The 16,556-nt window shown below is 42.0% G+C and overlaps 1 protein-coding gene across 1 annotated transcript in view; it reads right to left on the bottom strand.

The window, feature by feature from the left end:
- The window catches only part of LOC107124621 (semaphorin-6A-like), a 232,193-nt gene that overhangs the window by 70,023 nt on the left and 145,614 nt on the right, over positions 1 to 16,556 (bottom strand). The window contains 4 exon segments of the mRNA XM_015428117.1: positions 1,214 to 1,431; positions 2,301 to 2,389; positions 9,191 to 9,310; positions 15,817 to 15,907. Coding sequence (XP_015283603.1) covers positions 1,214 to 1,431; positions 2,301 to 2,389; positions 9,191 to 9,310; positions 15,817 to 15,907 — 518 coding nt within the window.

Consider the following 16,556-nt stretch of genomic DNA (forward strand, 5'->3'; position numbering starts at 1 on the left):
AAGGGCTATTTTTTGTTACAGTACTCTGCACCAGTGCCTTTGTTCTGGGCTCTCCCACATCCTGATCCTTGTGTGCCAGCCCTCCCTGCTCAGTCAGAGACAGAAACAGGGGACCCTCAGGAACAGCCTAGAGGGGGTCTGCAGAGGGAGGGAAGCATTGGTAGAAATTGGTGCAAACTTCTATATAAGAACTGGCACCTCTTTTTTTAACAAAAAAGTGCTGGGTGTATTATTATTTATCAATACACTGTGAGTTGCTTCAGTTACAAATTTGTAGAGGGTCATAAGTATTTTAAACAAATAAATGTACTGGGCTTGGTCCAGGATGCTCTGTTTCATTCCGTAAATCCTATTCATCTCAATATAGTTGAGAACCAGATATTCCAAATGAACTGCATTCAGAATCTTTGAACTTCTTCTTTCACATATTATACAGAAATATCAACACCAGAAACACAAATGGCTTACGAATTCTCAGATTACTCTTCCAAAAGATATACTTGTACTTCTCTCTGACTGTGAGATTTTCACAGTACAAATGCTCATGCAGTGTCCCATTTTACACACTGGGAAGCATATACTGAGGATTATGTGATTTACATGGGCTTTATCACCTTTATATTATGTACTGAGCAGCTAAGCAACAACAGGTGGGAGGTTCATGCCAATGCATGAAGGCAGTTTGGTGCAATCCAGTTAATGTTGTTCCACAAGCTGGGGGCTGCGGAATCATACTGATATTGAACACTGCACAGAATACTGATTTACTTTATCCCTGAACATTCTATAATGTCCAGCTACACCAAGCTTGTGTTACAGTGGGCATGTAAGTTGGGTCACTGTGGGTCCAAAACTGCTGGTCACTGGCCCATATCCCATGTCCTTAAAAAAACACAACATTATGTACACACAAAAATACATGATGAGGAAGACGTAAAGGAAATTTTCCATGTCAAAAACTAGAGTCACATGGGATCTATTTCTTTCCACAGGTTATTTTACTACAAAACATAAGGTTTCTTGTGTGTGGTTACTGATTATGTTTCAGTACCTATTTTGCCACCCACACAAGTTACTATATTGCAGCACTTCATCCATTTGTAATGTTCTAGGAATAACTGCACACTTTTTAAATTTATTGCAATATCATCAAGTAGGCAGCAATCCCCCTCCCTAGTACTAAAATAGGAGGAAAAGCTCCTGCAGAGGTTACCTGTTATAAGGAGTTGAGAAAGTGGCCAAGACAATATCTCGGCCATTGATATGGATAACATGTGTAACTGCCTGCAAAATGTTGAAGTAGAAGTGTGAATCGCCTGGAACTGAACAGTTCAATCGTGCCTTAAGGAAGGAAGTCCACTGTTTTTCCAGGACTCGTTGAGAACCACCCATGTCATTTTTGCAGACCCGAGCGACTCTTGGGAGAACAACCTACCATTAGGGAAGGAAGGAAAAACACAGAAACTAAAATGACTGGTTATTCAAAAGTTTTTTTACCAGAGCTCTCTCCCCCCGCCCTTCAAAAAGACAGAAATGACAGTATAGCATGCTTAATATGATCCCATGCTTCCCATAATCTGTGACAAATAACAAACAGGAGAAAATTCAGCTTTAGAACTGTGTGCTATGAAAGATAAGCTAGAGGCATTTCACACACAGCAAAAAATCCTTTAGGAGACCAGTTCTCAGCCACATATCAAACTCATTTTCATGCAGACCACTCTGTTCTCTATTTCTGCAAACAAAAGCACATTCTATATTTGCCATCCATGCGGCCTACACTGCTGGCCTCTGAGGCATGCAGTATCCTCAGTGTTTTTTAAGAAAACTATGCAAGCATCATCTGGCTTTTTATTTATGTTGTTCCTTTTAACCTTGTAAGCTTTTAAAATACATTTATTGTAGGAATATTTTTTTTTAAATGCTTTCATTGTTCTTTACGATATGGCCAGACTGAAATTTCTTTCCATTTACTTCTTTTGCTCTGATGAAGGACTTCCAAATACAGCTGCTTCCTTCCTTCAAAGTCAGACTTGTAATGATTATTTGGAGCTCTGAATTAAATCAATTTGCCATATGCTTTCCAGCTTAATGGAGAGAAGAAAAAACAGAATTTCCCGTCTTGTCACCATCACAAGCCAGAATGTTTTATATCAAACCAGTGTAATGCTGCATTCCAAGCAAACCCTTGCCATGAGCAGCAGGATCCTCTCAAAACAATGACCTTGTCATTGTGATTTATGGCTCTCATTTCAAGGTCATTTCTAACTCTGGTCTATGAGGAGTGTTCACTCCCTTACCTTTCCCATGCTGTGGTACTCCACTGAGATTTCTCGAAAGAAGAAATAGATATAGTTGCCATAATCCAATGCCTGAACAAAGTAAGGCTCTGAAAACAAGTCAAAACATTCTGATCATTTACGTATAAGTAAAGCTAGCCAAAGGAACATAACACAAAATAAATATGGCAAAATGTTAGCTTCCTTTTCTTCAGGAATACTTGTAACATGGACAGTATGGGAAGCCTATGAACTAGGTAAGAAAGTAGTGAGCCCTATCCTTACTACAGGATGAAACAGAAGATTGCAAGATGGGAACCCACGAGGACTACCAGTGGGCATCTCCTTTCCCTCTTTCTCTCCATTTCAGTTTTCCCTCCTTTCTCTCCATTTCAATTTTCCCTTCCCTGAAAGCACCTTTTCCTGCTTCCTTCCCTCCCCTGGCAGGGGGCACATCATACCGCTTTCCCTTGTATCCCCCTCCCCACACTATTTCCAATTTCCCTCCTCCTGGCAGCCCCCATATTCTCATCTTTCCCTGCTTCTTCTCTCCTTCCCATCCATTCACCAGCCAGCCTGCCTGCCTTTTATCAGTCCCCCATCTTTGTCTATATTGTGACGGAACTCACAAGGACTTGCGGGGGGCACACTTCCCCACATTATTTCTTATTTCCCTCCTCCTGGAAACTTCCATATCACCTTTCATTGGTTCCTTCTCTCCTTCCCACCCACCAAGCAACCCACCTTTTATTTGCCCCCATCTTCAGTTGTTTTTATTATTTCAATCATACCTCACTTTTCACCACAATAGGAACCCAAAGCAGCTTACATCATTCTCCTAGAATCATAGAATTGGAAGGGACCTCCAGGGGCATCACCCTGTCCTCCATTTTATCCTCACAACAAACCTGTGAGGTAGGTTAGGCTAAGAGTGTGTGACTGACCCAAGGTCACCCAGTGAGTTTCCATGGCAGAGTAGGGATTTGAAAACTGGTCTCCCTCATCTGAAACTCTAACCACTACACCACACTGGCTTTCACTGGGTAACTGCTGGTGAACAGTAGCAAGCAACCAGGTCTGTGTGAGTCATGCAAGTCAGGTCAGCATTAGCAAATCACCCTGTGGTTGCTACCAGACCTAGTTCTGATGAGTCTTCCCTAAAAGGCCAAAACAGCCCTGAAAAGTGCCCTTCTCCCTCCCACTGCCTTTTAGTGACATAAACCAAAGCTAGCCATATTGTTGTGATTGCCTAGCAATGGCCACTGAGGGCATTCATTTCTTAAATCTACAGGAACTACTTCTATTATTTTGGATGCTATCAATGTAATTTTCCCCTTAGATTTCAGATTTTTCTGCAAACCTGGGGCATTTTTCAGGTGTGCAGAAAGATCTGTCTTGTCTGTTCATGGGTCCAATCTCTGGCAAATAACTTGGGGATGAACAACCCACCTTTGACAATGCCCTGCTTCTACTAGCAAACTGCCTTGCCTCCGGTAAAGATGGAATATGAAGCAGGGCCTGTGACAGGGACCTTAATTGATAGGCAGGAATGTATGGCAGGCAGCATGTGTTCCATCAGATATCCTAGTCCCAGGTTGGTTAGGACTTTAAAGGTCAAAACCTTCACCTTGAATTGGGCACAGAAAAAAAAGCCAGCCAGTACAGTTGTTTCAAGACAAGCACAATGTGTATACGATCACTGTTCAGCAATCTGGCTGCTGCATTCTATATCAACTGCAGATTTCAAATCAACTTCAAATACAGCCTCATACACAGTGCATTTCAATAGTCCAGCCCACATATGGGCAGTGCCTGGATAACTGTGGCCAATTCATACTGCTCAAGGTAAGGTTACAGCTGGAACACCAGCCAAAGTTGGTGAAAACTGCAACAATCTTCAGATAAGATCATGTTTCCAGCCACAACGCTAGATCAAATAGTGTTCCCAAATATGCAAACAAATTTCTTCAATGAGAGAGCAACTCTATCCAGAACAGGTTAACTCTTGTCCTGTCCTGATGGATCCCATTACCGATTACCAGAACTTCCATTTTATCTTGGCTGAGGTTCAGATTACTGGTTCTCATCCAGACCATTACTACCTCCATATAAGGATTGAGAACATCCACAAGTGTATGCACATCAGATGAAATAGAGAATTAGAGCTGGCTGCCATCTGCCTATTGGTGATGACACTACTCCAAATTGCCAGATGACCTCACTCAGTGGATTCATGGAGGAGTTGAAAAGCATGGGGGATAGAACAGAACTCTGCAAGACCCTGCATAAGAAGTTTCATGGGCTCAAGCTGTCACCCCCCAGCACCACCTTCCATCTGTGTAGCAAATTGCTTTCTTCCTCCAAGGAGCTCAAAGCTGTGTACATTTATTAAATTACATTGTGCAGATTTTTAGAAATTGTTATAATTTAAATCTAATTCAAATTCCACTGCTGTCTAATTTGTACATTGTTTTAAATTGTAATGGCTAATGGCTACAAAATAAATTTTACTATTAAATTACATGGATCATATAGAACCAGGGACCATCATGGGACAGAGCCAGGCACCATCGTGAGGAGACGTACTTAGCTGTAGTTAAGATTCTTATTGCCCAACTGTCTGTGTATTTCTCATTGAAACAATCCAACAAAAAAGCATAGAAATGTCACTTAAACATCTTGTCAAAGAAAGGAATGTTAACAACAGGGTGGCAATTATGAAGATCCTTAGCAGCAAGAGAGGTTGTTTTCCAGAAGGGACTCCTCACCATTACCTCATTCAAAGAAGCTGGAACTACTCCTTCCTGAAATGATGCATCTATCACCTCTTACCCCAAATTTATTAGCACAGCTAGCTTTTGAAAGCCAAGAAGGACAAGGATTCAAGCATCCAAGATGTCAGATGGACTGCTCCAAACAACTTGTCCATAGGTTTGTGGAACTGCAAGGCAATACAGTGTGTGTGTGTTGTATGGCAGCAACTATTAAATTCTAACTCATGTATTTATTCTGCAACCTATCCCTCAATTTCCATAGGTTTCAATAAAATCTTTTAAGTGGACAGCTTAGGAATCATAGTATAATTAACAGGCGGACCTTCCCTCAACTACTCAGAGGCAGTTATCCATCCACTTCCAAAAAAACATACCTACAGAAAAAACGATGTAGCCAATTATCACCTTTTCTCTAGTTTGCTCTTTCTGGACAAAGTGATTGAGAGAGCAGTAGCAGACCAACTCCAGGTCTTTTTGGATAACTCATCTGCTCTAGATCCTTTTCAGCCTGGTTTCAGCCTGGGCTATGGGACAGAGATGGCTCTGCTGGCTTTAGTTGATGACCTCAGTCTAAATGCAGACAAAGGTCTGGCCTCCTTGTTGCTCCTCCTGGATTTATCTGCTGCCTTTGATACAGTAGAGCATACCACATTGTTGAGGCAGAAGTAGTCATCATGTGTTGTGCGTTACTGGCTCAAATCATTCCTCATGGACTGGACCAAAAAAATTGCCATTGGAGACCAGTTATCATCAGCATTGGACCTATCCTGTGGGGTCTACAGGACCCAATCCTACGTCCATGCTCTTCAATTTTCAATTCCTAACCCATGTAGACAATGCATGGTAAACCCCCCCCCCATATTGGGGAGTTACCTACTTTCATGGTGCCCAATCTGCCAGCCCTGATCCGCACAGCTGGGGGAACACCAAAGAGCCTGATGTACGCCAATGTGCCCAAGTGCAATGATGCCACCTGGAGGTGATGTCATCATGCTGGGCAAGTTCACTCGGGAGTCTCAGAGCAGATTACAAACTCCTTTCCCTTCTCCTCCCCACAACAGACACTCTGTGAAGGAGGTGGGGCTGAGAGAGCTCTTTCCAGAACTGTCCTTGAGAGAACAGCTCTGACAGAGCTATGGCTTGCCCAAGGTTATCCAGCAGCTGTAAGTGGTGGAGTGGGGAATCAAAACCAGTTCTCCCAGATAAGAGTCCGCGCACTTAACCACTACACCAAAGTTAAGCAAGTGAAGTTAACACAGTTGCAAGAAAGGCTTTCTTCCACTAAGTCTAGTTCAAAAAATGCCCCCTTACCTTGATATGGTTGATCTGGCCATCTAGATCCATGCCATGGTGACACTGAGACTAGACTGCTACAATGCATTGTACATTGATTTCCCCTCAAAATCAATTTGGAAACCCCGGGTGGTGCAGAATGCCACAGCTCAGCTATTATTAGGAGCTGGATGACATATGCATATTACTCCCATTCTGCAGTCACTCCACTAGCTGCCCATTTATTACCAGGCTCAATTTAAGTATTGCCTATCACATACAAAGTCTTTCATGGTGTTGGACCTTTATATCTACAAGACGGTCGTTCCCCCTATCCTCTACCATGGCAGCTTTGCCTTCTCTGTTGTGGCCCCACTTTGTGAAATGGTCTGCCTGAGGAAGTCAGGAAGGCTCCCACTGTCCTGGCTTTTCTCAAACGATGTAAAACTGAATTATTGATTTCTACACAGATAATAGGCACAATAAGATTCACTAAGTTACTTGTAGAAATTATTAGGAAATGTGGTTGATCCTACTATGTAATTTTGCATCATTTAATGTGTCATGTTAACAATTTGCTTTGTTTCAGTTCTATTTTTTAAAATTCCTGGTTGGTTCTACAACCCAAATCCTATTTTGCTGTTTATTGACTGTCCCATCCTGTGAACTGTATGGAATCACTCTATGTAATCCACATTAACTCCCAATGAGCAGGGTGGACTATAGATAAATATGTTCAGTGTTCTGCACAGGTCCCTATGCATTCATCACTGCTCATTTTCTCTATCCATTGTTCTAACTGGTCTGTACCAAAACTACACATTCTTCTATCTTGCTTTGTCCCTTGTCTCTGAGAGAGAAAAAATCCTGGAACCCTTAAATTATGCAAGACAATGAGTCAGAGAGAAAAATATTTAATGTGCATAATTTGGGTACAGATATTTTAAAAAGTTGGAGGATCAGGGTTAATTTCCCCCACAAACAATTAACAGCATGGCCTATAATCTCATGCAGAAGTAGTAAAGTCTTGCTTAACTGTAAAACAACTACTATTTCAAAGGAAAAACTGAGGCTCAAGGCATCATTTCCAAATTTCAGTTGCATTTCTATCTACAAACAAAACCTTTTCCACAACCTTGGAATGCAATGTCACATCGATTCAGAATGTCATTATGAAAGAAAGAGCAGCTACAATCTTAACAATGATGTTGTGTGTGTGTGTGTATGTGTGTGTATACAAAGAGCCACCAAGTCACAGCCAATTTATGGTGACCCTAGCAAGGGGCTTTCAAGGCATAGAATAATAGAATCACAGAGTTGGAAGGGGCCATACAGGCCATCTAGTCCAACCCCAGCCTAGAGTATCCCTGACAAGTGTCTGTCCAGCCACTGCTTAAAGACTGCCAATGAGGGGGAGCTCACCACCTCCCTAGGCAGCTGATTCCACTGTTTCACAACTCTTACTGTAAAAAAGTTTTTCCTAATATCCAGCCAGTACCTTCCTGTCCTTAATTTAAACCCATTACTGCGAGGTCCTGTCCTCTGTTGCCAACTGCTGCTGCCTCCCTGCCCTCCTGCAAGTGGCAGTCCTTCAGATACTTGAAGAGAGCAATCATGTCCCCTCTCAACCTCCTCTTCTCCAGACTAAACATTCCCAAGTCCCTCAGGCTTTCCTGAGAAGCAGAGGTGTTTTGCCATTTCCTTCCTCTGAAGAGTCTTCCTCAGTGGTCTCCCTTCCAAATACCAACCCTGCTTAACTTCCAGGGTCTGATGAGATCAGGCTATACCATGCTGCCTTCCCTCAATCAATGAGAATATTTAAAAATACAAATTGTCTAATTCAGTAGCACCCATATAATACTACATGACAATAAAATGGCAGTTTGGTTATTTTATTTATACTGATGGATCTTAATGCTGCAGAACAAATTCTCTGCACCTCATAAAGCTTTGATAGCTACCTAACATAATCAGAAGGAAGGGCTGGTGGTTCCACCACTGCTCTACAAGACTCCCTATCTGTTCCCAATACTCCATCTTTTCCATACTATGGTCCCGGTCACACAGAAGGTTTTGGCCCGGGAGAGGGACGGATCGGGGGTGCAGCAAATGGGCGCGATCTCACCGCAACATCTGGGAAGCAGCACACACCCGTCCCCGATCCGTCCCTAAAGCCGGAAAACCTGCTGCAAAAAAGAACCTCCTACAGAGGAGGATTACCAGGAACGCCGCATCAAGCACGGCCGTGGGATCACCGGCGCGCCCTTCGTCCGGAGCAATCCAGGCTCCCAGCCGAACTGCGCATGTGCACACATGCGCAGTTTGGCTGCTGCGCTCTGCCTTCAGTGGCTTCCCCCCCAGGAATCTGATCGTGCCGGGGAGGAACTGCACAGCGGCTCAGGGAATCTATGTGATCCCGCTGCTGTGTGTCTCTTTTGGTGCGGCTTTCAAAAGCTGCACTTTGCCCGTGCTTTCCTCCCCCCCCCCCCGTGTGGCAGGGGCCTATAACAACATTTCTAGGATTTTAAAAACCAACTGGATGCAATACATTCATTTCAAGTGCCTCTTGTGGCTTCTTATCAATATCTAGTGACTCAAGGGGGGGGACACAATGAAATAAAGGTACAAGTTAAGGAGGTAATTTAGTCCTCTCCACCTGACAGAAGGCATTGCTGAAATAAAGTATGGTTGCCAATTGCTTTAAACATTCTTTCTTTGTAAAGATCACTAAAGGGGGTAAGAGAGGACTGGACTGCAAAGCAGCACAGTAAAGATAAGTAAAATAACACAGCAAGGCTTGTCAGGAATCCAAGTCTCTAATCAAGTGCTGCCCTTCCCCTCTCCTCCCCTCTTTTGTTTACTCACCTTTCAACCATTTTGAATCATGCTTGACTGTCCGCAGAGTAGGGCTGTCTCCAAGGCTCCGGTAAATGACTGCATCTATTGCAAGGAAATCTGTCACAGTGGCAGAATATAGCTTTCCCTCTTCCAGGGTGGGAGAGAAGAAAAAGAAAGGCAGAGAAGGAAGGAACACAATTCAATTTCCCCATTAATCAGTGAGATAGGTAATCAAAAATAGTTCTAGAAAACCTTGGAATGATAATTCTGTTCAATATATCATATATGTATTTCGGGTGATAAGATATATTGGGACTGAAATGCAGGGGTCCATTCGAGCAGGAGCGCACAGAAGCGCTGCTCCTGCAGTTAATGAGCCCAGGATGTGGCAAGCCCTGCCCCCAGCAGCCTTTAGTTGGGCTTGGAGGAGCTCGAAGAAAGCACGTGTAGCATTCCTGTTCCAAGGAGGGAGTGCCATAGGCTGTCTCAGCCAGCCAGGGACCTTCAGCAGGCAAAGTTCCACTTCCTCCTCCCCAGTCCTAGCCCAGGGTGAGTGAGCCCAATACAAGTGAGCCCAATAGGAGGAAAGAGAGTGTGGTGCCTTTAAGGAGGAGGTAAGTGGTGATTGGACAGGGGCTGAACAGGGTAGGGAAAACTGCGTGCAAGAGCGCGAAGACTTGAGCTGCTTCAACCGATGGCTGTTTGCCCTATGTCTGCTTTGGAAGGAACAGGGGGAAATGCGGGCAGAAAAGCCCCTTCTCAGACCTCCAAACTTTGGCCACTATTTCTGCAAAGAAAATGCTGGAGGAGCCAAGGGGCAAAAGGAGATGGCATTATTGCAGGTAGATCTGCTTTGGGGAGGCTGGCCAGCTGGCTTCTTCCGGTGAGCTCTTGTATTGGAAATGTGGAAATCCATGGGAAACAGAGTGAGTTCCCCCTGTACTGTGGCTGCCCCCTTTTCCTTTTACTTCAAACTCTAAAGCAAAAAGGAAGGTGGAGTAGAAAAAACTATGAATTAGTTTGAATTGGTTTGAATTGGTTTCCCTCCCCCATCTTTAATGACACCCAACTAAGGCAGATCATGTCTCACCTGATCTTACTGTAGGACTATCCTTGTTATAGCCTGCCTTGATGTGTTTATGGTAGAATGGCAAACATGGACAGCACTGTGCGTGTACATGGCTGCTGGTGTGATGTCTGTTTGGAACTATACCTTAACTGGTCTTAATGTGTGTGAAGGTGCAATAGAGCGCATGCTCCTCAAGACTGCTATAAACATTACCCTTTTAATTAATATCTCTCGCAGGCATATTGTTGCCAAAATAATCTTTTGATTGTTTTCCTAATTTATTGCAGAAAAAGCAAAAGCATATTAACTTGATCTGTATTTTCATGCTCGTTGTAGGGTAGCTTCCCTGCAAGAGCAAAGGAAACCTAAAGTGTCTTTAGTCAAAGTGTAAAGCTGGCTCACCAGCTCTGAGTTGGGAAATACCTGGAGATTTTTGGGGTGGAGCCTGAGCGGTGGGTGTTGCCTTCTGACACACTTCAGGTGATGTCAGGGGGTGTGGCATATGCTAATGAGTTATGCTAATGAGCTCCTGCACCTCCTTTTCTATGAAATGACCCCTGCTGAAATGTATGTCACTGCTCCATTTTGAATTATTCTCTTCTACAGTATAGTGTGATGCACCTACAACTACTATGTTGCATGAAATAGTAATTATGCAAATATTTTTATGAATACACACAAACCAGATAAATTAGGTGCGGCCAGGGGCAATTCATACATGCATTCACTTCAAAAACCATCATACTACTTAGTATTTGGACAGATGAACAGGCTCATTTCTACTAGAGTTTAGAGATGTTAACCACAGCAAGAAGAGCTTCAGAAACTGATGTCATTGTCTGGGCTTGAACACTTGATGAAGGAAAAGGAGCAGCAGGAGCTGTTGACACCACTCCTTATCAATTCATCCTCCTTAGCAGATCTGGAGATTGTTTTCAAGTAGCTAAGCTCTCTTGGCTAAACAATGGCAGTTGCTGTTGATGCAAATGAAGAACAACTACTTTAAGATAGAGCAATAAAAATTCAGAGAAATGTGATTTGATGTGGGAATGCCAGAACCTCCTTCTGAATTTTCCTCACCCCAAATAAGAGAAGCATGTAACAGCTATTCTGTGAATTCCTGACAGATTACAGTCACATCACCTCAAGATAGGGTTACCAGATGTCCTTTTTAAAGAGGATGTCCCTTTTAAAAAGACTGATGAAAATGTCCTCTTTTTGGGTTGGAAGGTTAGGAATATTCCTAGTTAGTAGCAATTATCACAGCTTAAATAGAAGGAGTATTTAAAATGAGATTTGTCATAGTGATCACTTGTTTGATGTAGTCAGCCGGGAAATATGTCCTTTTTTTTGCTTTTCAAAATATGGTAACTTTACCTTAAGATAATTGGGACCAGTGGATGTAGAACGTCTGTTAATCAACTGCTGCCTCAATTTCACATTAACGTAATATAACCATGTATTAATTTTCCTTCCCATTAAGCTACGTTAAGTCTTATGACCAAGGTTACTAGACATTGGGTTGGATCCTGTGGGTTGGATGCACAAGAGGGAGTGTGTCATTTTTGGCAATTTCCCTCCTCCAACCCCCCCCCCGCTTCTTCTGGAGTCCCCTCATCCCCCAGGAGCAGTATATTGGGGGGCATTTCATGCTGCAGCAGGGGAGGCCGGGAAGTCACACTTTTGTAAGCAGAATTTAAATGGGACCCAACCCATCAACCATACAATATTAGATGCTGCAAAAAAGCTCATATTCAGAAATATATTCTTTTAAACTAAGAGTAGCTGGATTGACTCCCACTATTGTGACCCAATTTAACAAGACTTAGTAGAAAATGTTATGCCATAAATGTTAAAAATGGATTCGTTTTTTATAAATTATTTAGAATAAACACAAAAATTTGATTTCTTCTTGTGAGATCTCAATAAGCAGATCACATTCATTTCTAGTTGTGCCAAAACTATTCTTTTTCTATCTCAACAATAATTGGATTTTGATGGTTTTAAGCACCTCTATGATATTATTCTAGTATTGCAAATTCTATCAATGCTATTAGAAGTCGATGCATATTCTACTTAACTGTTTTAGATAACTAATATGGCCTGTGTTTCATTTCCACATTCTTTTAAAAATAATACACTTTGAATTTTGTATATATTCTGAAATTAAATGTAAAAATGATTCATAGGAGGGGATACTTCTTGTAAGTTGATATGTACTGCAACATATCATTTAAACACAAGGAATGCATGTTTTTTGCTTCAAAGCTAGTGTTCATGCACGTACAATCTCATGCAGATTTAAGCAGTTATAATTTGTATGATGAATCAACTAGTTTTTTTTTAATTGGGGTGACACAGCCCTAGTGGGAGGGGAGGAAACTGAAGTAACCACTGGAAGGAGGGTAGTCAGAGGTCATTTCGGGGGGGAATGCGGGGGAACGCAGTTCCCCCGGGTAAGGTACGGGGGGCGGGGCACATGACGAAGCCATGCCCCCTGCTTCCGGCCACCCCGTTTCCGGCCCTCATTCAGCCAGGAGGAGGCAGGAGAAGAGGGAGGGTAAGTTGCTTCCTCCCTGCCTCTCCCCACCCCTGCCTGCCTGGGGCCAGGGAGGGCCTTCGCGGGGCTTCCTTGCACTCCCGCCGGCCTTGCAGGTCCACTGCCGGGCCCCTCATGGGGCTTGGCAGTGGAGCTGCAAGGCCGGTGGCGGCGGCCGGAACCGTAGGGGGCGGGGTGTGTGGCCTTATGACACACATCCGGTGATGTCAGGGGGTGTGGCATATGCTAATGAGTTATGCTAATGAGTTCCCCTAGCTCTTTTTCTACGAAACGACCCCTGAGGGTAGTGGAGTACTAGGAATGAAGTGCAATTGGTGCTTTTGTTGTCATTAACTACTTACGTACTTCCTGGGAGAAACAGCACCCAAACATTTTAGACAGACAAACAATGTAGCTAAATGCACAAAAATGCCAAAAGGGGCACAATGTCTGAGCACAACTATCCCTCTGCCATGTGCCCGATGAAAGGAGATTTGATAACTCTTGCTGGTCTCTGAGGCACTACAGGACTCGAAATAAACTGCGCTACTGTAGACCAACACAGTCAATCTCTGAAAACCTCTGCCATGGTTACTTTGGAGTCAAAAGAGGCCTTAGCTTTCTCTTTATCCTTAAAGCAACCACAGGGGAATTGTGGACAGAAATAGTCTAAGAATCTCAATACCCAATGAAGGAACATCAATGAAGGAACTTATAGTGAGATTTACAGAAATAGCGGAATTGGACAATCTGACAATGAGGTTACAAGGGAGAGAGGAAGATGCTTTCAAGAATATTTGGTTAAAATTCTATAATTGGCTGGAGAAAAAAGCATAGAGGGGTTAAACAGCTGAAATGTGTTGGGTATATTACGGTTTTGGCGAGAGCAACTAAAAATATATTTTATGAAGAATCCGTATGCTTTGTGTTGTTGAAATTATACTAATAAAGAATGTAAAAAAAAAGGATCTCAATACTACAACATAACGTGTCTTCAAATACGGACACAGCCTCCACAGAATCATCTCATAGAACAGGGTCTTGTGTTGGCTCAGCTAGGAACAAGGTGTGACAGTTTGCCACTCAGTCTACAAATTAACCTGTAGAACCAGGCCCCCAGCTACTTTCTTCAACAAGGGTTAGGACTCCTCTATTGTTGACATAGTAAACCTTTTTTCTACTTGGCCGTCCTCCTCATTTATGCAGATCCCAGACACAGAGTGGTGAACATGGTGAATGCTTGCTTTAAAATCCCACAGAGGACTTTATTCTTGTCCACATATATCTAGACCAATATTTCTCTCTGTAGTGATTCTAATAAAGGACTGCATCTACATTTTCCAATGTATAATTACATATTAATTCTTACATATTTGCGAGGCCTGAGAATTCAGACAATATTAGAGAATGTCTTTATTAAATAGCAAATGTCATGTAACATCAGGTCAATTTGGCTATAGTATTTGACTCCACAGATTTCAAAGACCTGTGTCCTCAGAAAATAAGTGTACTTGGAGAAACACTGTTGTACAATTGGCTGTTGATATCCTCTTTTGCGGGGTGGTGGTGGTGGATGAAGCCCACACCATGCACTATTTGCATTCTTATCATTTTAAAAGTGCAAACATTTGTACCTCACTCAAGCAGTAAGTAGTATAAATTTTTGCATGATGTTTCAACCAGTCCTCCTTTCTGGCCCATATTCCTCTTTCCTATATTAAATACTTTTAAAATAATGCTGACCATTGCATTGATTCTTCTAAACATGTCACTGATTTCATCTGCAAATGTATTTTACCAAAAGATAACCACAGCCACTTCATCATTTTCTGTACAATCTTAAGAAGGTACGATCTTGGAAGGGTTCACCTCTGCAGAGTATTGCACTATTAGTCTCAAAACCATCCCCACCCCCATTTCACAGGCAAATAAAATGGGTGCATGTTCAACCTATGCTACGAGAAAAGGTAACCAGGGCCACAATTTTAAGAGAAAGAAACACATATATACTAAACCAAGGGTTTAAATTACACTGAAATGTGATCAAAGTTCTGGTCTGGACAAAGCCTAAGTAGTCACTAGAAATGAGACTGATCAAAAAGATGTGCCAGATAAATGCCAGAAAAATATTACATGACACCAACAACACCAGTGCTGCAAGCAGATAAGCAAATCAGGTTTCTAGGATATGATGGATTCAAATTCTCTGAGCCTATCTAAAAAAAGCAAACAAACAACTATTTATTTTGTGAATGCTAGCCCATTACATAATCAAGTGCATTTTTAAGAACAGCAGGCAGTGGTGGGAGAGAGAGAAGGTAGTCAGTTTTTAGTATGCTATACTTTCTGAAAGCATCTGAGAAGTTATTCCATGTGGTTTCCATAATACTACTGAATATTTTACAGCAGTATCTGAAATGGGATCATTGGGGTTCATGATAACATAATTTCAGTAATGAGACAATTTAATCATAAATCTATAAAGAGCAAAATTCCAAAATGCCATTCTATAATCAATGGCCCAAATTAGCCACACTAATAAGCACTCAATTTTTTAACTACTGCAAAAAGAATTAAGAGTTAATTGCATTTCATTGCATGCATAATAAATCATGATTAAACCCAGAGACTTCATTTCACTACCCTTCCCTGCCGCAGCTGGTAACAAACATCAAGAAGCTTAATCACACCAGGTTTGTCCTTTTATCACAGAAAGATTGGAACTATGCATAATCACTTATTATCACTACAGTGTGTGAGTATGTTTAACTGAAGCAGGATCTGGTATTATTTTCCACATCACACTGTCACAGTGTTATATTAGCATATACGGACTGTTTTACATACAATAGTAAATAATGATTTGCACAACGGAGAGATTTTATTTCTTTACCATTGACTATTTAGTTCCCAGCCACATCATGCACTAATACCTTTCTCCTTCCTCACACTCTGTGTCCCTATTCATGTGATACATTATCTTCTGAATGTGAGAAAAATTGTACTGAGCTAAGTATGGCTACATTTATTTCTCTTTCTTATTACCTGCAAACAGTGCAACATTGGCATGCTTTGCATCATAAGGGCACCTGGCCATGCCGCTGAACTCATCGCCCAGAAACTCCAGAGTATCCCTCTGAAAAATAAACAAACAAATCTCTTTAGAAAGAGACAGAATTGATGGCTTCTACTAAGAACTTTGATGCTGTTCATTTCAAAGCAGCAAAGTTCTTGTTTCCCTTTTCTCTGTATATTAAGAACACTGCAGTATTACCATATTAGACTCCATCTGTAAAGAAAGGAAGCCCTTTACTGTAGCCACTAAATGTGTTCTTTGCTCTTCTCAAAATATTTATCTGTATGTGATTTTTTTTGTGTGTGTGTCTAACCGTAGTGCAGACTAAGTGGTTTTTGACTTCTGGTGAATAATTAAGTCCCACCTAAAAAGATGAGGAGTGTTACAGAGCAACTGTTAGCCTTGCCCTTGGAAGAGAAAGCACTAGGATAATGCTTGATGTGTGGGCTCATGTTTTCACAGACAGGGACTTTCCCCCATACTATTTATAATTGGAATCACACTTTCTTCTTATGAATTCCCCTTTCAGAAGGACACTGGAAATGCGGGTTTGAACCACTGTCATACACAAAGCCTCTTTTTGTCTGTCAAGAATTAATCTGTGTAGTACTTGTAAATCTGAGCATTAAATGGAACCCCTGGGAAATTAATTCTCCATGGGGTACCAGTAATTATACAAATAACCAACTCAGTACAAAGCAGGTTCAGC

This window comes from Gekko japonicus, unplaced genomic scaffold (genome assembly GCF_001447785.1).
Source record: "Gekko japonicus isolate JY-2015 unplaced genomic scaffold, Gekko_japonicus_V1.1 scaffold485, whole genome shotgun sequence".
NCBI classification, from domain to species: Eukaryota; Metazoa; Chordata; class Lepidosauria; order Squamata; family Gekkonidae; genus Gekko; species Gekko japonicus.